This window comes from Falco peregrinus, chromosome 8 (genome assembly GCF_023634155.1).
Source record: "Falco peregrinus isolate bFalPer1 chromosome 8, bFalPer1.pri, whole genome shotgun sequence".
NCBI lineage: Eukaryota > Metazoa > Chordata > Aves > Falconiformes > Falconidae > Falco > Falco peregrinus.
The window spans coordinates 60210709-60234434 of record NC_073728.1 but is presented as its reverse complement, the minus strand read 5'-3'; the positions used below and the strand labels follow the sequence as shown (position 1 = coordinate 60234434).

The 23726-nt window shown below is 42.7% G+C and overlaps 2 protein-coding genes across 7 annotated transcripts in view; both read right to left on the bottom strand.

Moving 5' to 3' along the window:
* The window catches only part of MAPK9 (mitogen-activated protein kinase 9), a 30805-nt gene extending 28991 nt beyond the window's left edge, over positions 1–1814 (bottom strand). For all 6 annotated transcript variants that reach the window (XM_055811916.1, XM_055811919.1, XM_055811918.1 and 3 more), the window contains exon 1: positions 1691–1814. The gene's annotated coding sequence lies outside the window, so the exon portion shown is untranslated. The remainder of the gene's footprint in view (positions 1–1690) is intronic.
* A 1962-nt stretch (positions 1815–3776) lies between these two features.
* On the bottom strand, positions 3777–22069 carry GFPT2 (glutamine-fructose-6-phosphate transaminase 2). Its single transcript, XM_055812785.1, has 19 exons — positions 21679–22069; positions 16734–16841; positions 16056–16154; positions 15242–15367; positions 14595–14653; positions 13959–14093; positions 12314–12375; positions 10715–10794; positions 10313–10430; positions 9433–9596; positions 8774–8869; positions 8568–8665; positions 8103–8223; positions 7626–7783; positions 7377–7491; positions 6634–6761; positions 5806–5973; positions 5227–5388; positions 3777–4620 (listed from the first exon to the last, which is right to left on the bottom strand). Exons 1-19 carry the CDS (start codon positions 21683–21685, stop codon positions 4576–4578), a joined length of 2049 nt encoding a protein of 682 aa, XP_055668760.1. The 5' UTR covers positions 21686–22069; the 3' UTR covers positions 3777–4575.
* Between the last annotated feature and the right edge of the window lie 1657 nt (positions 22070–23726).

Here is a 23726-nt window from a genome sequence, read left to right as displayed (position 1 = left end):
ATGTTTACAATGTTTCAGGATGTTTTTCTATTTTAAAGCATGCACAAGATGCATATAAATTGAGTAGGGTTTTTTTGTTCTTTTTTATATATAAGTTGCTTGTACAATTGGGGAAATGTAAGAATCATAAAGCCAACTGAGCACATTATATGCAGGAAACTTACAAGAGTGGTTTTCAACCTGTAGTTTGTGAAAGATAAATAGAAAAATAACACAACAAACCTACCACCGCCAGGGTTATGAGTTGTTATACAGAATTTCACTAAGAAGTTTTCAGAAGTTGAAAGCAACTGTGCTATAGCATACATCCTGTATTAAACAGTCAGTTCCCTAAAAGATATTCATTAAAATGGCAAGTTATTATTAACCAGATCTATCCTCTGGATATCTTCAAGTCAAAAGCTTATAAAGCAAACAGGTTGTAGCAGTTGGGAACACATTCTCAGGGTTCTTTTGGTCACAGAAATGTTGTTATTGACAACAAACCGTAAGAATATCAAGAAACTTAGCTTGATTTTTAAGACTCAAGCTAAAAAGTTCTACTGCTAACAGAACAAATAGACAATGCATACATATATGAAAAGATACGGAAATTCCGTGCAGAAAATCTGTCCCTGTTCTGTTGTTCACTGTTGTGAACGCACTTCAATTTCAGGTGTGCCTGTTTAAGGCCTATCACCCAACAGCATTGCTCAGGTTTTTATAATCTTTACAGCAACATTATCAACAGGTATGAGTCCAACTACAAAAGCACAGCAAGTTCTCCTGCCCCTCTACTCACAGCCCCTGAACAGCCTGTTGCAACAGGTAAGCACAGCAAGCGGTAGCGGAGCCATGCCCATCGGGCAGCCGTGTGCAGGTGCTCCGCGCCTGGGCAGCTCTTTGAAAAGTCCTTTTTTTTTTTCTTTATGCAATCCAAACTCTTACTGATAAAAGACTTTGCCAAGTACCTGTTACAGCATCGCTCCACTGTTAGATACACGCTGGATGTACCTCAGCACCCCTGCCGGGGCAAGGTGGTGGGAAGAAGGAAAAAGTTTAAACGCGCATCAGCTGTAACTAATTACGCTGCTGTGTAATTATGTAACGGCCCCGGCGCCGAGCGCTCCTCACAGCCCCTCTACGACTGCGGCCGGGGGACGGCCCGGGCCCGCCGCCACGGCGAGGGGCGCAGCGCCGGCCCTGCCCTTGGCTCGGCCGCTCTCCCCGCGACCCCTCGGGGCCGGCAGCTTCCAGGGGACGCCGAACGCCGGCCCGGCCCCCCGCGCCCCCCCCCCCGCCCCCAGCGCGCTGCCCCCCGGGCAGGGCACGAAGCGGGAGGGGAGAAGGCGGAGGAGAGGCAGCGGGCGCCGCAGCACAGGGGCGCGGCCCCCGCCGGGAGCGGAGCGGAGCCGGCACTGCGGCACGGGGAAGGGCGGCGGGCCCGGCCAGGGCTGCCCCCGGCGGAGGCGCGGAGCAGGAAGGGACTCCGGCCCCGCCGCGTCGCTCCCCCGCCTCCCTGCGGCTCGGCCGGGCCCGGGGCAGCGGCCGACGGGAAACGCCGGCTCTGCCCGCGCTTCGGCGAGCGCGGCCCGCGGGACAAGCCGGGGACTCCAGTCGTCACGGGGCCGGCCCCGCGGCTGGGAGCTCGTCCCGCTCCGGTCCCGGCCCCGCCGCCCGCAGAGCCCCCCCTCACGGCAGCCGCCCTCACCGTCTCCTCCCTCGGCCGAACTGCGGCGGGACGGGGCGCGGCGCTGGCGAGCCGCCTCCTCCTCCGGCGCGAAGGGCTGCCCCAGCCACAATGGCCTCCCGGTGCTCCCCTCAGGCCGCGCCAGGCCCGCGCCCCCAACAGGCAGCCACCCAGCCCAATCGTAGCCCTTTGCTGACAGAACTCAGCCAATAGAATCCCGAAGGCGGGACCTACAAGCCGCTATATAAGGGAGGGCGGGGCAGGACTGCGGTGGAGACGGTGACGTTTAGGCCAATCCGGGCGCAGCTCCCGCCCCCCGACGTGATGTCATCAGTGCACGTCAACCCGTCACCATATTTATGATGTCACCGCAGCAGCGCCTCGTCACGAGTTGCCGTGGCGCCGGTCGCCCCCGGCGGGTGGGGCTGGGGGTTCCCCACCGCCGCCCTGCTCCAGCAAGCGGGGAGACGTGCCGTGTGAGGTAAGCACCTCCCGTGTGGAGCAGCCCCTCGGGGTGCTACAGCAGATGACGTCACAGATCGGCGGCCTGTCGCAGCACTTCCACCCACCAGGGTCACCTCGCATCCACTTCGGGGGGACGGTAGCGCCTGGTACCGCAGCGGCCCCGAGCGTTGGGCAGGGTCTGTGCGGCTCTACGGTGGGCTGTGCCCCCTTCCCCGGGTAGCCCAGCTATTTTTGACTGCACTCAAATCATAAACCTTCTATACATTACCGTGCCACCTGCCTTGATGCCAGGACTGCTTGTTTGCTAAAACAGGTGCTGGCTAAAAATAAACTCAACATTTCTCCACCTCTGCTAGCACCAACAAGAGCTTCCTTTTCTGTGACTTCTATTCTCGTAAACTATTTTAAAAAAACACACCTGTAATTTAAATAAATCAATTTAATGTATCATATAGACGAGATGACATCAGTTTCCTTTAATAGCTTCACTGCTGAACACGAAGAGGATGCTAATTCTAGACAGTCAAAGGCGCCTTTGCTTCACTTACCAAAATGTGTTGGATACAGATTTACACGTTCTTGGCATCTAGGTCAGATTATCGCTATGCTTTTCATTAGGATTTGGGTCCTTTTATGTGGTTATAAAAAGTACTAGAGCAGTTTCCAGTAAGAAGCTCCTATTACAACAAGCTAGTGTAACACTTTCAAGCCATTAACCTACATAAGCATTCAAACATCTCCAGTTCGAAGCAAGCCTGCAGAGGAGTAGCATAAAGAAAACTTTTACTAGTCAACGATTTAGATAATAAAATAACAGAAATTAAATAATATGGTTTCTGACTGTTCCAAAATAACAGATGAGCAGAGAATTTTTATGTGCCTATCTACCTTACTTCTTTTAAGGTTTACAGGTACTTCCTACTGCTAGTTAGTTTACAACTGCAAAATGTGCTTTTGCAAACATATACGTTAATAAAACAGGGCTTTACTTTTAGCTTGAAGATGTAATTAGTATTCTTTTATTTGCTGGTATAGGGTGTTGGGTTCTTTAATATATATTCCAGTATCTGTAGTCTAGATATTAAACGCAAGTTTTTCTTGTCCAAGGAGACAACTTTTATGACCATAAAAAACATACGTAAAAATACAGACACAACTTCTGTTTTCACCTGCAGTAGATTTATTCCCACATTCACCTACCTCAGCAGAAGGTAACACACAAAGGTTTAATCAGTAGCTGGTGTGAACTACAGCAGGAGCTACAGTCAGATTACACTGCTGTATCAGTACTTGTCTGGCAAAACACTGACGAACAGTCACCAAATTAAATTCTCCTGTACTCACGTGCTACAGAAGGCTGGTGATAGGCAGCAAGCTGCCTAAACCTGACACATTGTTTTGAAACACATTTGCTGGATAAGGAAAATTTTAAGATGTGCATTCCTGAGAGACCTGTGTGACACAGAAAGAACTAACCAAAGAAACAGATGAAAGACCTCCGATACTAGGATTTAGGCAGGACTAGGGGTGAACATGCCTCTCCTATCAGAGTACTGTGTGGTGTACCTGTGTTCAGATCTGAAATGGAGTCATCAAGTTAGAAAAAAGAAAAAAAAAAAATAACCACAACCCACGAAGCAAGAAGAATTATATCATCTTTTAATTGCATGGTAATTTCATCGTACATTCTTCAAACAGAAATATCACTTGAAAGACATCCAGTTCCCTTATTTTGTTGCACTGTACATATTATGCAAATAAGAGCTGGGGTGGCATACAAAACAAAATGTTGCTCTGGCTTTTCAAATAATTACTTGAAAGAAGCAGAACTTTAAAATATAGCTGGGAATTTACAGCCACAGAAGAGCTTTGCAAATGACTGGTTAAATATGAAACACAGATGCAAAGGGGGAGGGGAAGGGGCAACACACTTCCAATTTGAGGCTGTAGTGGGAAGAAAACCCTAACAACTGTACACAAGTGTCAACATGCTCAGTATTTACATTCTGAGCATTACCAATGCTACAGATAAGCAATGTACTAAAAAAATAACTTAAAAAAAAGCTATACAATTGTAGTTATAAATACTATATCTTTAAAAGTAGTTAAGTAGTGTAGGCTAAAAAAATGTTCACAGTTACTCTGAAGAGAGCTGTATACATATATTGCACAGTAGAAAAGTTCATTCAGTATACCATGTGTAAACAATTTTTATCTTCTTTGGCAATTTCAGGACTTAGAGCAATATTTGCTGTGAGCAAAAGCACTTGGGTAAAAGGCACATCAAAAGCTTTTAAAGCTGCAAGATAAATCCTTCTGACACTTTCCAGTTAGCACTATCATTCTCTTTCGAAAAATGTATACCTATCAATTCAGAACAACACATTTCTACAAGTAGAACTTGGAGGTCTGGTGACAAAAACATCAGCTGTTCTTGGCTGTTATTCTACAGTAACAGATTTGGCCAAATTTCTTGGAAAGTCCACCTAGAACAAAAAGACAGACTTTTCAGAATCTGGCAGAGTAATACCGACATTCTGCATTTGACAGTTCATTTAGCTTGCTTTTTTTCTATTTCCTAATGAGTTCTGCTTTATTCTAGACACATTAACACACACAACAGACTATAGATCGACAGATAATGACTCACTGTTGAATTCACTCTTGCTTCCAAAACCGTAACAAATACATATTTGTTTTGCACAAGGTACCTTTCCAAAGCAGTCATCATTATCAAACTGGCACACCTAGCCAATGTCAACAGAGTAATCTGTACAAAGCACTGAACTATTTTAGGTTAAAGTGTAATACCACGTTCTAAGATTTAGTTCTCTGGAAAAGTCCCATCTGCACTCTTAACCAACCAAACTTAAGCAAACTATCCTTGTCATTTTTTTAGAAGAAAAAGAATTAAATACAAAGCTGAAGAATTGGCACCAAAATGCCACCTCTACTACCACAGTAACTGCAAGCTCTGCTGTTATCACAAGTTCTTTGTTAGATATGCCATCTAACTAGGTCTCTCGCTTTACACTGGTAGGAGGAAGTTCAAAACAGCACTAACTAGAGCACTAAATATAGAAAGCACTTACATCATATCCTCTCAGAACAGCCAGGTGGAACGAAAGTAACTGGAGAGGAATAACACTCAAGACTCCTTGAAGGCAGTCAACTGTATGAGGCAGCTCAATGGTTTTGTAGGCAAATTTTGAGCTTTCTGTGTCTTCTTTAGAACACAGAATGATTGGACGACCCTGAAAATAAAATTTTGCAGTGTTAAGTGGCTTAGAAATACTTTGAAATACTGGTTCACAACACGCTTGTATGTTTGAAGATGCTCAGGTTGCCAACAAAGAAAATGCCAGTCTTGCATAATGACTTTTGCCATTCACTATTTTGTGAGAGTTGAATATTTTCATCTGTAGGGTTTTACTGTTATACCATTTGCTTCAAAACAAACAAAAACCCCCTAAATAGCCCACATACAATCAGTTTTCACTACTGCTGTTAACTTGTAATGACAACCTGTAATGCAGATATAGCATCATATTTATAACTTAATAATTAGAAAAGAAAAAAAGTCACCAATACATCCTTATTCTGAAGCACAAGTCAGCAGCAATACAACGTGCACAATCTCCCTATGACACTGTATTAGTTAAACAGCTTACCTGTCGAGCAGTGACCTGTTGCAGAGCATTCTGGCACTTGGTGAAACAAGGATCCTTCATTATCACCATGATAACAGGCATTTGTTTGTCTATTAGGGCTAATGGCCCATGTTTCAGCTCACCAGCCAGGATACCTTCAGAGTGCATATAGGTGATTTCTTTTATTTTCTAAAAAAAGCAAATGCCATCAAGTTACTAGTAAATCAGATGAGAAATAAAACCCGCAAGAAGCAAAACACCAAGGCTGTACATCTGCCACTTAAATACAGACACACGGTATCAAGTTGGTATTTTCAAAGATCAGTTAATAGTGAAGACAGGCTTGTCTGCTGGGATTTCTAGCAGGCTGCTGGCAGAAGCAGAGCATGCATGTGCACGTGCATTTGCAGAGAAAGAAATGGAGTAATCAACAGGGACCTTCCCAGCACAACCTTTAACATTCCCAATTTCTGTGAGACACAGATATGCTTCTATTGCACCAGAATGTCCATAACATAATTTATGAGTTTCTCATTTATGAGCATCTCATCTGAACATCAGCACATTGAGTTCTTCTGATGTTGTTTTCAAATGGGTCAGCATTTTAAGTTTGGTTTCTTCAAACAGGCTCATGAAACACTGCATTTATTATGTGAAAGAAACAAGAACCTGAAACCATATTCAGGTTCACCTTATGTATGTGTTCAGTCCAACAGGACTAAGTGCTTTTAGTTGTAGATAGCAGTTTTACTGCAGCAGAATTAAATTGTAATGAAATACTAAAACTATGTTGCAGAAGCCATAAAAGCTTATTTTCAATAACATCCAAAAATATTGAGAGGTTCCTACCAGAGCTCCTTCCAGACAAGTGGCATAATTATACCCACGACCCATAACCAGCAGTGATCTTTGTTTGTACAGTTCAAGAGCTAAGTCGTGTATCTTCTCATCCAAGGACAAGACTTCTTTAATCATCTCTATTGGAACATACAAAAAGCACATATTAAAAAATTCTTAAATTTGAAAAACTAGTTTGCTTGTAGTAGGATGTGCCAATGCTCTATTGGAACAAATACATTTAATATAATTCAACCATTAGCTTTGCATCTTTGACAGCAGTTTAAGGATATTTTCTCCAGCTTTATTTACAGTAACAAGTTTAAAATAACTATTGGTTTAAAGCAGTGCTCATACATCCCATTTGTATTTTTAAAGGAAGTTGTGAACATCCGTTTTAAAGTCACCTTGAATTAGTTTCCTTTGATCTATCCTGATTTAAAGTGAAAGACTTTTAAAATTTCAAATCATCAATTTAGGAGATCAAGAAATATTTCTCATACAGAACTACCTTATTGCAATTAGAAAACCCAAGCCATGAAAATTCTGATCTTCCTGCCAAATTTCTTGGAAGGGCGCTTGTAAAATTGGCAATTGGTGCAGAAATTAATAGACCACTTTTCTTATATTGTCCACCTTTCAGGAGGAGGAGGAAGACAAAACTTAAATGAGAAAGAAATATCCTCGGGTAGTATTTTATATTGCCCTTTAAACAACATGCCCTATCCCTCCTCAATCCCAAAATATCAATATACCTGGCAATGATTTTAGTCCACTAATAATTTCCTGTCGTCTTTTCTGCAAGGAAATTCTGTCTTCAGACATCATTAGGCCAAACATTACAAGAGACACAAATTGGCTGGTATAAGCCTGCAGACAAAACAAAACATTTAGCAGTTAAGCCTGCAGAGAGTTACTATGATCTCAGTTTGAAGTGCTACAATTAAAATTTTAATTAGATCCTACAGGGCTGCAGTATGAAAGTCAAACAGAACAGCAATTACCTTTGTGCTTGCCACACCTATCTCAGGTCCTGCATTTATATGTACACCACAGTCAGTCTCCCTGGATATTGAGCTCCCAACCGTGTTTGTGATGCCAACTGTTAGAGCACGACGTTCTTTACAATACCTCAGGGCCATAAGCGTATCTGCGGTTTCACCTGCAAAACATTTACATCTTGACTTCAGGTTGACACAAGGATAGTAATGACTCCTGGAAAGCATAAAACTTTACACAAGTGTGTTCTAAATAACTGCATCCACACTTACACAGTGCGTGCAAAATGCAACTGAAAATAATCTTTCAGCACTCATTGTCTACATATTTGAACCAAGTCTGTACGAAACTTTAATACGAGACAAATCAGGCCCATTAGCCATCACCCTCCTTTGCACAAACATGAAGTAATAAACCAAGGGCTTTTAGAAGTTTTTCTACAGTTTACACTCAGCTGAAGACAAGCAGTAAATGCAGCTCACCTGACTGACTTATAAAAAAGCAGACATCGTCTCTGAAAACAGGTGTGTTTCTATCCAGGAAGTCACTAGCAAGTTCCACCATCACTGGTAATTCAGTTAATTCTTCCAACACTTGTCGAGTCTGCATTCAAGCAGCGCACAGTATTTGTTAATATTGCCACCCATTCAAGTCTTGACATCTTAAAAGTCAGAGATAATTTAAATGGATTCTTACTACAAAAATTGGTAATTACAGCTTACCAGACCCTTAAAAACTACGGTGAAAAAAAAGAGTTAATTTCTAGCATGTAGGTAACAGCATTTAAGCATTAATAAAGAATGTGGCACAAAGGAAAACTAAAAAGAGCGGGACCCCTCAATGAAAGGCAAAGTTTGAGATACAGAAGAAAAAGAAGATTAAGAGTTCTTGTCTAGAACCCCAGCAGCTAGGAGTTATATATATGTTTCAGATAAGGCTGAACATACAGCTACTGCAGCATGGTAACTGGTCCCACAGCCAATAATGATCAGTCTCCGGCATCTTCTGATTTCTTTCAAATGATCCTTCAGCCCTCCCAGCAGAACTGTAAACAAATAGAACAAAAGCATATATCAATAGTGTATTTTATTTTCTAATTAATGTGTTCAAAATTTGCAGGCTTAGTGCAGCCTGAGCACTTGTTCCGAGTTACCTGTGCTGCTCTCGAAATTCACTCTGCCTCTCATCGTATTGACAACTGATTCTGGTTGCTCAAAAATTTCCTTTTGCATGAATGCACTGAAGTTACCTGTTTAGGACAACATTACATAGCAATGCTTAGGTAACGCTTAGGTTTGTTACTTGAAGTCTTTTACAGTTACCAAGAGATGACTTTTAAGACTACCTGTGGTAACAAGCTAATTTGACTGTCTTGTGTTCGCTTAAACAAAAGCTTAGGAATAGGCGAGAAGAAAGGAGGGATTGATAGTTCACTCAAGTTGGTTGGTTTCATTTCCCAACACTGACAACGGAACTGAATTCTTTTTTAAGGAAACTTCTGTGTTCCACTTCAATTCTTAGTTTACAAAGTCTGCCAACAACTACAACAACATGTTAACATTAGTTATATTTTCGCTAATTACTGAGATGAGTAGAAGCATCTAGGACTTTTCCAAAGCTAAAAATGGGTAGGTTCCCATACCACCCATCTCCCCTTGGTTGTAAAGCTTAGAATTGTCAGCTCCCAGTACAAACAGCCTAAGTATTGCATCATTTTTATAACAAATCAGCAGTTTTCTGCCTTTTCCACTACACAAAGAATCAGTAACTATCCATCTTTGGTGATACTCCTTTACAGATGTTTCAACCCACCCTTCATGATTTGCTGCAATTCCATCTGCAACGTTTGTATGGCCCGGGAAGGATCATCACTGGCTGAACGCTCGAGACGGTGAATTGAAAGCTTCCCGTCAGTTACTGCTGCAATGTCATCATCTTCTAAGAAAATTACTCTGTTGGTGTGCTCGATGATAGCACTACAGAAAAAACAGATGCAAGAAAAACCTGACATGTCGGTCAGAGTTGGTAGCACCACTCCTCAAAGCAATTAATATGCCACACAGCACTTCCAGCCCTACTTCTATCTTCCTTTTGGACAGAACTACAGATAGAGCCATCTTAAAGGAAATGGCTCCATCTGCTGCTGCTTCTGCATTCTCACAGGAACTGGGAGCACCAGGCTGGGGAACCACAGCACCTCACATCAGCAAGTTCCCGCTGATCTGATCTTGCCCCCGCCCCCCCCCCCCCCACCCCCAGACCCCTAAGGTCACGATCTTGTTTCTGTGATAAATGTGTACCAGATGTGTTCAGGTTCCTGCTAAGTTTAGAACCACATCACTTTTTCCTCCTCTGACAGCTGGATTAAAACACCAAAACGTAGGCTAACCCGTAGTCTGCCCAAATACTTGGCTGACAGTGTCTATTTGTACCCAACTGCCCTTCCTACACTGGATGTATTTTACATAGAGATTAGCAATTGGCAGATACTGCACTTGTTTGGAGTCTGAATGCTGATGTCAAGTCTTCACATTTTTCAGCTATCTTAGCCTGGGGGCTTCATTGTTACCTGGATTAAAGGCTATTCTATCAGAAAACAATTGTACAGCGGCAAGACAGCTTAAGATTTCCAAAACTATCTCAGTTCTAAACAAAAGCAGTATTTTGAGAAATGTTTAAGTACTCTTACTACCTTGCATCTGAAGCAAAGAAGAATTCTACTGCCTTATCCCCAACAGCATGAAGGCAGGTAGAGCTGTCCAGTCTTTTCATTCGGGAATTGCACATGTTCTTCACATTCTCAATGTTGCCTGTTAAAGAAATCAAACACCTAAATGCAAAGCTAGATCTGTTCAAGTTAAGAGATTACAGACTATACAGGTTCAAGGTATCACAGTTACACGAGTGCTTTGGGGGATGGTACTTTTACATGAACTACACATTCAGCAGCACAAAATACAACATTCTCAGCTAAGAAGCTATTTGGGGCATCAGCTGGTACTTTATAGTAAAAAACCAATTAACCTAATTTCTAATCATAAAGTAAAAATAATTTTAGTTCTTAAAAATAATGTAATTGGGTTTATCAACTTACATGTTCTATATAAAACAGGAACCTGTTCAGTGGAGAGCTTGTATTTGCTTCTAACCCCAATGAGCAGCGGACTCCCCCTCCTATAAAGGGAAGACATGGAAGTTTATAAAGAGAAAGGTGCATACAAAGAAGTCAAAGGACATCTGTGAAGTTGGAAGATGATACCCTGTCTAGCTTCCTCAATAGGAAGGCCCTCTTCAACCCTGAACCTAAAGCCTTTCATGGCAGGTGTTACATAAACTTGGCTTGTTTCTCTAAGATTTGCCGATTGTTATATGGATAATTACCATATGCCTTGGTGATTCTTTCCCCATGAACTACACCCAGGTAGAGAAAAACATATATGAACTAGTTGTTTTCCTTCCAGTAATCACAAAACAGCTTACCACAGGCACCGATTTGAATACTGTTTTTAAACAAAGCTTACTGCCTCTGAAGCCAGCCAGCAATAACTGCCCCGCTCTCTACTACTGAAATACTGTTGCACCCTTTAGCTTTTTAAATTCAGAAATGTCAGCCATCACTACTGCACATTTTTTCATTATATGGGTCATGTGCCACACTGAAGAGCTTATTAAAAAAAATAAATATATCTCATGAGTAAAAGAGTAATTCACCCTCCCCCGATACCTCAGATTACAAGTTTAGCTTCTCTTAATTCCTTCACTCCTAAAAACCCAAACCTGAACCACATATAGAATGGTTCATTTCAGAAGATGTCTCCAGTTAGAGTAAGGGTACAGCTGGCTCTTTCACAATTTTAATAAGGTCTCATTTTTGACCACAGAAGCAATGGGGGTTTTGGCTGTAGTATAAAACAGTCTTTATTCCCACTGCTACTTCACTTGCTACTTTAACTTCTTTACCTTTCCTGAAAGTTGTTTCCCAAGTTATAAATAAAAGCAAAAAAAAAAAAAAATCATAAATGCTATGACAGCTACAGAACGCAATTTATATAACCTTTTAGAATGATGGCATTTTAGCCAATCTGAACATACTTATCTCAGTCTTTATTCAATGTGAAGTAAAATTGAACCATACCCTTTCCCTTCCCTTTTTGACACAGGGGAAATGTTAGTACACTTTTAATACAGCTTTAGAAATAGAACATACACTGAGCTTCTATTGACACACTGTAACAGATAAAAGGACAGACTATGGGGATGAGTTTGTCAGTGGTGGGTTCTTCCAAGTGCATTATCTGAAACATCTGCAACTGAAAGTGCATTTGCACTGAGCAAGAAAACGTCATCTAATTACTTTTTGCAACTGTCTTTGCATCCTCAAAAAGTGAGTAGTCACAGCTAATTTATTAAACAATATCAAGTTAAAGATTACAGAGAATCAACACAAGCCTCTGGAAATTCTGTGACCTCCAGTCTGTACAGCTCCAATTAGGTTATATTTAATGGTCAGTTGAAGAGATGCTCAGCAGAGCTTTGCTGCACTTCACAAGCATTCCACTAGTGCAGCTATCTACCTTCTGAGTTTTGATTAAGCACTTTAAACATCAGCATTCTAGTACTTTTAAGAGATGTTAGCTTTTTTTTTTTTAACGTACAAAAGCATGAATTATATATAAAATTGACTTTTACTAACCTGGTAGCAACAGCTTCACCTGGGTAATGGACGCTCTTGAAAACCAATGCAAAAGCACCTTCCTGGAACCCATGCAAACAGAAGAGGGGAAAAAAAATCCTCAACAACTTATCTCAGTTAGTTCCATCTCATTAAACTGGGGCCCCTCTTCCTGAGCAGGCTGTGAAGGAAAGCTCTTTTCTACTATCAGGAATCCCTTCCTGGAGGGCAGACTGCACCTTTAAAGGAATTGGTCAGGGAGCAGAACATGCACCAAACAGTGCAGCAGCTGACAGATCAGGAAGCGAGCACTTAGCCTCTCTTTATAAATAAAAGCAATACCTTCTAACACAAGGGTTAAGAAAATCTACAAGATGTTACTCACAATCAACTTGAAGACTATTAGACATGTAATTTTATTAAGACTTTTAATAAGACTGTGCACATAGCTGCATTTTATGCATTTTCAGCTAAAATTCTGGAGTTCCTACTTCTAGTTTAAGCAGCAAATTCTCACTAGGGTATTTAAAAAAAAAAAAAAAAAATCTCCACCAAAAATACCCAAAATCCACAACACAAGAACAGACTATACAGGTTCAAGGTAGCACAGTTACGCGAGTGTTTTGGGGGATGGTACTTTTACGTGAACTATACATTCAGCAGCACAAAATACAACATTCTCAGCTAAGAAGCTATTTGAACAAAATCAAGAACACAATCAATTATACTATTAACACAGCTTGCAAACTTGAGGAATATTCTATAAACAGGAGTAAAAGCCCCCTCCTTGCAAACAGAAGAGAGATGGTCACATTCACTCTTCTTGCAGGGACGCCAGTCAGCACCTCTGCTCTTGTTCTGCAGCCAGGTGAAGCCACCCTTCCCCTCAACGAGGTGGCTGTACCACTATTCCCTCTTGACTCATACGGCTCGTTACTTGGTGTATATGCATTTCAGGGCTGCCCTAAGGGAATCCCACAGAGCTGCTTTAGAGAGGAGAAAGGGGAGGTGAAAAGAGTGTAAGAAACTGCTGGAAGGGGAGGGAAAACATCTGCCTGGAGACTGGGGGAGGAAAAGAAAGCAAGCTTTCTCCAAGTTTGCCACACATCTATCAGTGTTTTTTAGCATTCACAAACTAAGTAACAGTAGATTCCCACTTCACAGCTTGGAAACTGGCTATGCCATGAAATCAGTACAGCTTGTTAGATCTATTTCCAAACATGGGAGCCAAGGCATTAGACAAACTTGAATCACAGCAGTGTTTTAACACGATCAGAATAGCCTTTAAGAACACACTGCCCTTTATGAGAGATTCAAACCCCCAGAGGCTCCTACTGATTTTTTTAATTAAGCTGCCTCATTAAAAACTGTGATAACCGCTTTAAAAAAAAAAAAACACAAACCAAAACAAAACCAAAAACAACAAACCCCACCAAACAAAAAACGCTGCTAATGCAATTTAAAGATTTACCGTTGAAAAGCCTTTGAAGTTTCCAAAATTCTAATCTCATTATTTGGTCTATTAAGCATTGTTTAGAGGCCAAAATCCATTATTTGCAGCAACATCTAAGGACTGCAGAGAATCTAAATGCATAAATGCAGAATACTAAGGAACCCCAAAAATAGTTTATGCTGTAGTACAGGAAAAAAGGAACTTCCCACTTACCAACTGTTGAATAACTCTTTCTACCAAGGCTGAAAAACTGGTGTCCTCACTCTCTCTGTTGTCATACATGTACTTGATCAATTTGGGGATTGTTTCTGTATCCGTTTCAGATTCAAATTCATAGCCTTTGCTCTCCTGAAATACCATATAGAAAAGAAAAAGTGTTTTCATCCTCAGGCAAGAAACACCGAAGGGCCTCTCAGCTGCCTCCCACCAGAAACTGCACAGTAAGACAGACTGCTTGAAGCACTACACCGGACTAGCAGAAATACATCACTATAGAAAAAACATAATGACTTACCCTGTCATAGCTACACTTTTGGAAATACTGTAATAAGACATGTAGTAAGACTTGCTTTGCAGCTGTCAAGCAACAAGAGACAGGAGGGAGCCCACTCCACACACCCTCTCCAAGAATTTGAGCACAAATTGCTACTCTACTCCTAAGTACTTTGCATTTAGGATTACAAGAACTTCTGTACTTCACCAGCTCCCCATTAGGCAGGCTCCTTCACACTACTATTTTACAGATGATCTCAAGAAACTTGAATTCAGATTCCAAAGTCATGAAAGACCGGATAGTAGCTGGTCAAGCGTTTACTTTCTTGTTTTAGAATCATGTTGCCACGGACTCACCAGAAATTTTCTTAGGTCCTTATAATTTGTGATGATACCATTATGGATAACAACAAATTCTAAAAGGAAAAATACATATATTCATCAGTAACAAAAAATTGAGATATTCAACGCAGAACACAAAATTAGAGGGGGAGTGGGAGAGAGTTTAAAAGTACATTAGAAACTACCTGCTATAGCTTTCAGACCTACCGTTTATCACAACATGGACAACAGAAAGCAGAAACTTACAAATTCTGAAGGCATGCAAAGGTTGTTCCAAAACATTAAGACAGTTTTAAACTATACTCACTAGAACAGCACCAAGCCATCCCAAGTGAAAAACGATACTAAAATCTCCCTTTTCCAGTCCAGACAATATTGATGCATTTACATTTTCAGAGTCTGACCTTTTAAAACAGGTATGTTGTACTCTGACTAACTTGCATCAGTTTTCAGAGAACAGATCTCATTAATCTTTCACAATGTTCCTTTAGCCTTAGGAGAGGCTATTTTATTGCAAAAGCGTCTAATATAGCTAGAATGGCAACGGCTTAGCTCTAGTGTACAAAATAGATACCACAACACTAGTACGAACAGACAACATATGTGCTTGATTGAACCACTTCAAATTCATACAGTTCCAGAGTGCTGCAGAGATTACATACCATTCCTTTTATCTGATCTCTGAGGGTGACTGTTTATTGCACTTGGTACCCCATGGGTCGCCCAGCGAGTATGAGCAATTCCAAAATGTGTTTCAAAATCCGTTTTTGAATCCAGGTCATCTTGTTCTATACACAAGAAATTCAGTTAAATAAATAAATATTTAAATTTGAGTCTCTCACAAACACACCACTAGTAAAACACTAAAAGAACTCCTACAGGCAAAAAAATCCTAAAAGTTATCTTCCAGCTTTCCTTTAAACCACTTGCTTTCTTGACATTACACTTCAGATAGTTCAAGCTACTGTGATTAAAATTTTGTTTGCCAAGACTCGAGCATTTTCAGCTAATACCAACAGCTAGGCTAACAGACCACATTACTACAAATTATAATGTAAACGTATTAAAACGCAACTTCAGTTCTTCACAGATGGAAGTACTGCATAAAGCAGACTGTGATGACAGCCAGCTGCTTAAATGGTCATAAATTCTGTCAGAGTCCATGTTTAAACGTTTCAGCTACCAAGCACAGAAATCATTTGAGTAAAGCACCAAGGGAGCCCAGGTCTCAAACCAAGAAGCAACCAAAAGAAGGGAGAATAGACTAGTAATTTCACAACACTACACCTAAAGATCAGCTTGCTTTTCAAGTGCAGATTTGGGGGGCACAAACAATTTAACTGCCATTGGATTACACAATGTAGTTATTTCTGGTACAAAATCGTGACTGTAAGTTCACGGCCCGATTTTCTGCTGAGATACAGATGATATCTGACTGGGAGGCCAAAGCAAAGGGGTAATTTTTAAGACACTTACTGTACAACTCTTCTTCCAGGGCCTTTACTTTTCCTCTTTTCTTAACCAGTTTGATGAACCTTTCTTTATCTTCATTATTATTTCCATCAATTGCCACTCCTGCAGTACAGGACACAGACAAGTATTTAAAGCATGAAATACACTGGATGAAAAAAAGGCCAAGAAAATACAGACAAGCACACACTAGCGAAACATTTTTTTTTCCAGTTATCCTTCAAAGGTATATACTTGGTCTGTTGATTTGAACATAGACATGAACAGCAAACTAGATGAAGACTGTATCAACAGCACAGATGAAAATATAAATGAGCCATCTCAAATATTGTTTGAGGGCAGACTGATATATTTTGCCTGATTAAATTAGCCAACTCAAATTTAAAGACAGTTTTAATCTTCCTCATCCTTTCATTGGGACTCACATACACAAAAAACTGAGGCACAGACTACATGACCCTGTACCGAGGTGCTTTGCTGATGTGTACTAAAGCTCAACCACCATCTGATTACAGAGCTAATCACTCAATTTAAAGTCCTGAGGAAAGTTAAAGAAGACACTGCAAGAACCAAGGTAATTAGTTCTGATCTTTTAATCTGCAAGGTAACAGAAGAAAAATACAACACAAGTCACCTACGTAGCTATTGGTTGCTAAAATTAATTTGTTGAGATAGTTTACATACCTGCAGAGTCATATCCTCTGTATTCCAGTCTCTGTAATCCTTTTATCAGGGTTTCAAATATTTCTTTCCGAGTCCGAGGCACTTTGTAATTTAGATAAGCAAAAATTCCTGTTTAGAGAAAAAGGGGGAAGGGGTGAGGGGAAAGAAGAAAAGATTTTTTTAGAATTTGCGGCCCTTCAGACTCAATTTAAAACCCTTTAAAACTATTATCACAGAGAGGTCCTAAGGGGACCCAACCTCTCATTTAGTACAACTCTTCGTACTGGGTTTTTAAATGGAAAGAGTTCAAATACAATAAAGGAATCGGGACCCTCATTCATTTTCACCAGGCAACACATGCTTTCCTGGCCAGTTTCACTCTCCTCATGTTACCCACCATGAGTTAAACAGTTGAGAGAGCTTAAAAAATTTCTACTTTTCATGAAAACCACAGCTCAAAATGGGAACATTGTGATCTATTTCATATCCAGACATTCAAAGAAGGAATATATTCACCAGTACTAACACAAGGAGACTTTTGTAATCAAAGTCACGGCCTTAAATACCCATGGGTAGGTACTAGGCACAACATCTATTTCTGAAAGGCTCCAGCTTAATCCTGTGTACAACAGTTAATTCAGTGGGAAGAGAATAGAGAAGAAAACAAAGAAAGGGCAGAAGTCAAAAGGATAAGACAACAAAGAAAAGAAACAGAAGATACAAAACCAGGGTCACCCAAAAAACACGCATTCACCCTTTACGCTGCCTCAAGACAATGCTGCCTGCCAAACCAAACTCAGGGACATGAGATCCGTTTGCTTGCCCCGTGTTACTCAGGTCAGCTCTTACAGAGGCATCATAAGATGTGAACTCACTCTTTGCCTACTCGGGCAAACACAGCCTGGAAGAGTGCAAGTCTGATCCCTCTTCTCTTGAATAGACCAGTCATCAACCAAGAAGTGGCTTTTTTTTAGTGCTGGGGTTGGTTTCTCTACCCTGCCCCTGCACAATATTTATTTTTTTTTTTAAGGCAAAAGTACACAAGGATTTTTTCATTAGGAGTTTGAAGGATGTTTCTTTCTCTTTAGAAAAGATGTAATAAAAAGGTCACCTGCAAAGAAAAACACAACCATTCCTTTTCTCTGTCTACTGCTCTTTCTGGGACTTCTGCATCTATAAGGATAGATTAGGCCCCTTTATTAACTTTTACAAATCTGTACCCCAATGAAACAGAAACAACTAATTTCACTGCTTCAACAGTTTCTCCAAACAAGTCAGGACTGGAGGCTACAGTCAGCAAGACACAGACTTTAAGAGCTCAACAGATAAGCAGTTCAGACAAGCAAGTGTTTTAAATAGAGGAAGCCTTTGTTTGAAATGTAACAACCTCTTCCCCTTCAATTAAGGCTTTTGAACTGTAAATGACTGTAGTGAAGAAGCTGTTATAATGATACACCGATAAATCTCTTATAAATATTGTTGTGAATTCTGTTGTCCACTGGTTTTACGCCATTAATACTGCCGATTTGGCAGTGAGACTAAGACGCTATTACATTGGTCTCTGAATTTATCTTTGAAGGATTAAAGGGTGGAAAATGCTTTTCTGCTACATAAGTGAGATTTATGAGGAGCTCAGCCTAATTATTTCTAGAGTGTCCAATGTTAATGGAGATATTAAGACAATTAGTTGCATTTAAAGAAGTATTTGGGAATTTGAACAGCTAAATACCGTTCTTCACGGATGCTTTGAAAAATGATGCCTCCAGTTATATACAGTCTCTTTAGACTGAGAGCTTGCTGATCATTTTTCCAGACAGATATTTACCGTTCTCTGGCACTAACCACGAACCTCAAGAGCTGCATTCTTCAATTTCTTCAATACGAATTTCTCAACATCATTCCAAAATGTTGCTACACACCTCATTTCAGATCCAGCTCTACTTTCTAGGCCAGATTTCACAATGTATTTAAGATGCATCAGCCTTGTGCTCCATGTGGCATCTTTGACTACACTGAGCTCCAGGAAGAGCATTCCTTTGGGACCGTCCTTACAATACTACCAGTGTGCTGCAATTGTTAAAAAGATCCTTGTTTCCAGGGAACTGTAGCTGTGCTTCTACACACGTGAATTAGAAGACACAAAAGTCATCAGAGGCCATTTACAATGAAAGCAATAGCTGCAGCCTGACTTCTCAAGGAATATATTATAAACTCTTTCAGTTAAAGGAAATAAATCTTACCCTCAGCACCGTTTCTCTAGTACATTTCTGTTTCATGATTTACCCACTTGCATATTTTCTTCCCTACTCAGTCATCATTTTGGCTAGATTTAAAGCACATTGCTCAACTCACTTAGAAACAACTTTTGATAAAGACTTCTTGTAGCTTAACTCCTTTTGGAAGCAAACCAACATGACTGAATCTTACTCATAAGAGCATTTTGCAATGCTCACAAGTTACTTTATAATGGCCTCCCCGTGCTGTTAGATGCTATTTCCAGAGCCTGCATCTCTCCTCCCCAGTGAGGGCTATAGTACTCTCTAAGCTAATGCAATACTGAAATTGTATGTATCAAGTAAGGTAACATTTATTTGTCAGCACAACATAAGCAATGAAATACTTTCCCAAGTTGTGTATACATAGAATCCAATAAAAGCATTTACAAAGTATTTTACCAGGGCATTGCTCTTATGATCTGAATGCTAAATTTAGTTTCTAACTTTCCATAATCACAGAGTTTGCACAGAAGCATGAACTAGATCAATCACGTATGGCTTACCTTTAGAATCAGATACTCAACACAGAAACAGAACATTGTTAAAAACGTTGTTAAAACCAGCTTTAATCAGGTGCAGACACTGAAAGCAAGGATCTTCCTTTACATACATATCAAGACTTCAGGAGTTTCCCCTTTCTCTTTCAGGACTGCAAGCTGAGCATCAAGAAGAGGAAAAGTTCATTGAGTATCCTTCTGTGGGAAAAATCCACAAGAACTCTTGCAATTGCAAGACTTCACCAAAATCAAGAAGGGGGCAGCCTATACTTGAAGTTTGAACACAATTGTTTTTTTTAAAAATAAAAGGATGCCTTTACTGGGGTAAGCACATTGTTGATGTGCCAGAAACTTAGCTTTGAGAAAGTCCCAGTCTCAACTTCATATCCTGATGAAACTAATTTTGATTTGAAGTAAGTATATCATCAGTTTAAGAGCATCTTACCTGTTTTTTTAACCCTGCATACTTTTGCTACACTATCTTCTTACATTTGAGTATGATAACATTTCAACTTTGTTTCCTAAAGAGCATGTTTATGGCAGTATTTAATGACCTATCTATTTCTGAAACAGAAAGCAATGGGTTTCAATCCTCATGAGCTACCTGAAGTCAGAGAAAACACAGCAGGACATATTTTCAACACTTAAACCTGGAAAGATATGCAAAAATAAAATAATAATTAAAAAAAAATTAGAAATGGTTGGTTGCAACCTCTGGAACTACTGTGCTTCCAACAGCAGACAGCAAGGAAGACACGGGACATCTTTCATGATAACAAATGTCACATTTAAGATCTCCAGATGCTGATGGGAAGAAAACTAACACTACTCTCACTGCACTTCACGAACGACTGCTTTCTGCCATTTCATACCGAGTCAGTCACTCCACCCCAAGCTAGAGGTTTTTACCAAACTCGTGTAACACTGTTAACACCCTCATTTCCCAATCAATACACAGCCCAGATGTGCCAAGTTTCTGACACTATTATTACACATCTCATGGCTCAGTGGTTGCCACCAGTACCTTTGGTTTGCCGAGGCACTGAGCCTAGTCTCTCACCTGAAGGGGCTCTGCTTAGAAGACACCGAGTCTGTCTCATTGATAGCGACTCGAGAGTCGGGCAGGAGCTCGAACCCTGTCACCTCCTGTTCCCATTCCAGTGAAAGAGGCTTACTGGACTCACTGCCCTTTCAGAGGTTACAATTAAAGAGGACGTGGAGGCAGGGGAAAGACATTCAGCTCAGAAAGTACATTTTTTGGGAGCAGTAACTCAACGCGCTTTCAGTCTGCATCTCACAAAAGAGGTTTTGTTCACGATGGCCAAGAAGTACATGCGCAAGTTTTTCTGCTTTCAGCAAAAGTATCCTTACAGACCTGAGAGGAGGTTTCAGTGAAGGGATAAATAAAGTTTCACTAAAATTTCCTCCAGAACTAAAACACGTTGCCTTAGCACCTCCCAAATTCACGCTTCTAATCTGATCCAAAGCACGCCTAAGCGACTGTACGCACGATGGAGGTATTACCTTCACCATCTCGTCTTTATTAGATAAAGGAAGGCGAAGAAACTCACACCAGCTAAGAATGAAACTCCTTCCCAGCCTTTGTTTGAAACCCTCGAACTCTTCCCACCGCGGGCGCCGGGCGCTGCCAGCCCGCGGCCCCGCACCGGACGCGCCGCAGCACCTGGAGGCGGCCGGCAGCGGCCACCGGGAGCCCCGCAGCCGCCGGGCACGGGCCGCCTTCCACCGCAAGGCCCCGGGACAAGCCGCCCGGCACGGAGCGGCCAGGCTGCGGGGCTCAGGAAAGCCATCGCCCTTCCGTGGGAGAGGGGGGCGGGCGGAGGAGCTTTACCTGCCACCGCCGCGAGAGCCGGCCATTCGCCCATCCCACCCCCACAAAACGGATGCGGCGGGGCCAGTCCCACAGGGACCCGGGGCGGGGGCAGCGACGGCGGGTTTCCGCAGCCCCCGGACCCGCTCTCACAGCGGGGCAGCCCGGCGCCCCGCAGCTCAGCGACAGAGCCGCCCTCGTCCCGCACCCCGCCCGGCCCCGGGGCACAGCCCGCTCCGTCCGCGGCCGGCGGAGGTCCCGACCCCGTGTCCCGCCCGGCAGGCGAGGGGCTGCGGCGGGCCCGGGCTGCTCGCGGCCCCTGACGGCCGGCGAGGGGCGGCAGCCGCGGCCCCGGCACTCACCGCACATGGTCGCGCCGCACGGCCCGTCCCGCTGACAGGAAACGCGGCTCCCGCCCGACAGCCTCGCCCGGGGCCCGCCGCCTCCCCGGCTCTTATAGCGCGGCCGGCCCGGCCCCTGCCTCCCCGCTCATTGGCCGGGGAGCGGGCGGTGGGGCCGCTCCGCCCGGGGCCCCGAGCGGGAGCTCCGCGGGGGCAGCGCCCCGGGGGCGGGGGGGCCGCGGCGGTTCACGCCCTGCCCGTGCCCGGCGCGACCCCTGGAGGGGCAGCCGAGGGCTGTGGCGGGGTCTCCCGGGCGGGGGGCGAAGCAGTGCGTCCTGTCAGCGCAGCATGGCCGGGGCTGAGGCGGGGCGGCAGGGCAGCCCCTCTCCCAGCTTGGCGGGGGATGGCGTCCCGCCGTTTCCAGCCCTTTCGGCCACAGGCGTTCGGAAGGGCGCGCTCAGCAGCCAGCTTCACCTGCTGAGGCGGGACACCGAGCACCTGCGCGTGTGCTGGGCTGGACGGGGCCAGAGGCGAGGGCATGGGGCGCCTGAGGGAGAGCCTTGCCCCCGGTAGCAGGCTGAGCTCTCGGTCGGGCTGTGTGGTCTGTTCCCTTTACGTGGCAAGAAAGAAGCTGCAGATCGGCTGCAGGGGCCTCCTCCAGCCTGCTGCTGGGCTGGGGTCTCCTGGGGCAGAGGCCGGCGGGGTGCGGAGGGCCGCGGGGCTGGCAGCGGCCGGCAGGCAGCAGGCCCGGCCCGTGGTGGCATCTCCTGAGGGAACTTGCGATCTCTTCCCTCAGGGAGCCTCGTCCAAGCGCAGGGAATGGTGCCTCTTCCAGCGAGTGCCTCGCAGCGTGCTTGGACGGCAAGCATCCACACAAGTAGCTCAAGCTAGTATTTGAACAAACATTTTTTAAAAATACATAATTTCATGATGATTCAGCCTGCTTATAGTTTCTCCTTCCTTATTAGAAAGTACTAAAATATTCATAGAGATGATCCTAGTTATCTCATACATAGAGCTATTGAAACTCCAGTACAAGGCACCTTATATAAGCTAGAACTGAAGGGCTCATTACCTCTTGCATTCCTTTTTGTAGGTCGTTTTTTACCAAAAGTAGTGGTTTCTTCAAACTTCTCACATTTTCTGTTGATGGAGGGGTTGAATGAAAGACAAAGTGTGGAACCTCAAAATTTCAACTGCAAAAAACTTTTTTTGGGGTAAATTTTAGTGCTACTTTAAGAAAGAGAGATTATGTCTCAATTTGAAGGCAAAACCCTAGTTTAGAATACTTTCAAGTCATAAAATTAAAGAAAACAGTGTTAGAAATTCTGCTTTAAATCAGTTTATAAGAAGGAATAAATCAAGTGTTGTTTTTTTTACTGCCTGTGTGAAACAGCTTTGCACACCATGCTCCCTAAAAACCAGTTTCATTATTCTGCTCCCTGTCCCCTAGATTAAAACCAAACAGGCCCGTGATTGGTCGCTGTTGCAGTCCCAGCTCTGTCACTGACCTGCTGTGCGACATCAAGCAAGTCATTTTGACACTCCATTCCAGTTTGTCTTGTCTGTTTAGGTTACTTTGTTCCTCCTCTGAAGCAATGTCTGATCTTGTTTCCCCCTGTCCAGCCCAAGCAAAGGGGGAGAGGTGTGTGTTAAGTAGCATTGCTATCTATACTAAATTATACACAATAAACTTTTTTTTTGCTCCCTATGCAACATGCATTTTAACTAATGAGTGGTGCAGACAGTAGGAAAGAAACACTTTTTTTTAACATCTAATACAAATTGCCAAAGATCATGAGTCAGAGCCCAAAATTTCACTCATGCAAGACATTTCATGTTTCCATGTGACATTCCCAGGGAGAAAACTAAACAAAAATGAGACTCAGCTGAAGTATGAACTGCATTAATTAGTAGTTAACATGTCAGTGATAACTTATCAGTCAACGTTTCCCAGACTCATCTGTCTGATGCCATTTGGCTTTTTCGTGGCAAGTGTATTAGAGAATACACTAACTGTGCTTACTGGTGGGTTTGTTTGGCTTGAAGGGACAGAATTACAGCACTCG

Excerpts from the sequence above, each read along its gene's own strand:
- GFPT2 (XM_055812785.1), bottom strand. Across the intron at positions 5,974-6,633 it reads CTTGTCTGGAAGGAGCTCTG|AAAATAAAAGAAATCACCTA; the intron begins GTAGGAACCTCT and ends TGCTTTTTTTAG. Across the intron at positions 4,621-5,226 it reads CTGTTCTGAGAGGATATGAT|GTGGACTTTCCAAGAAATTT; the intron begins GTAAGTGCTTTC and ends TTTTTGTTCTAG.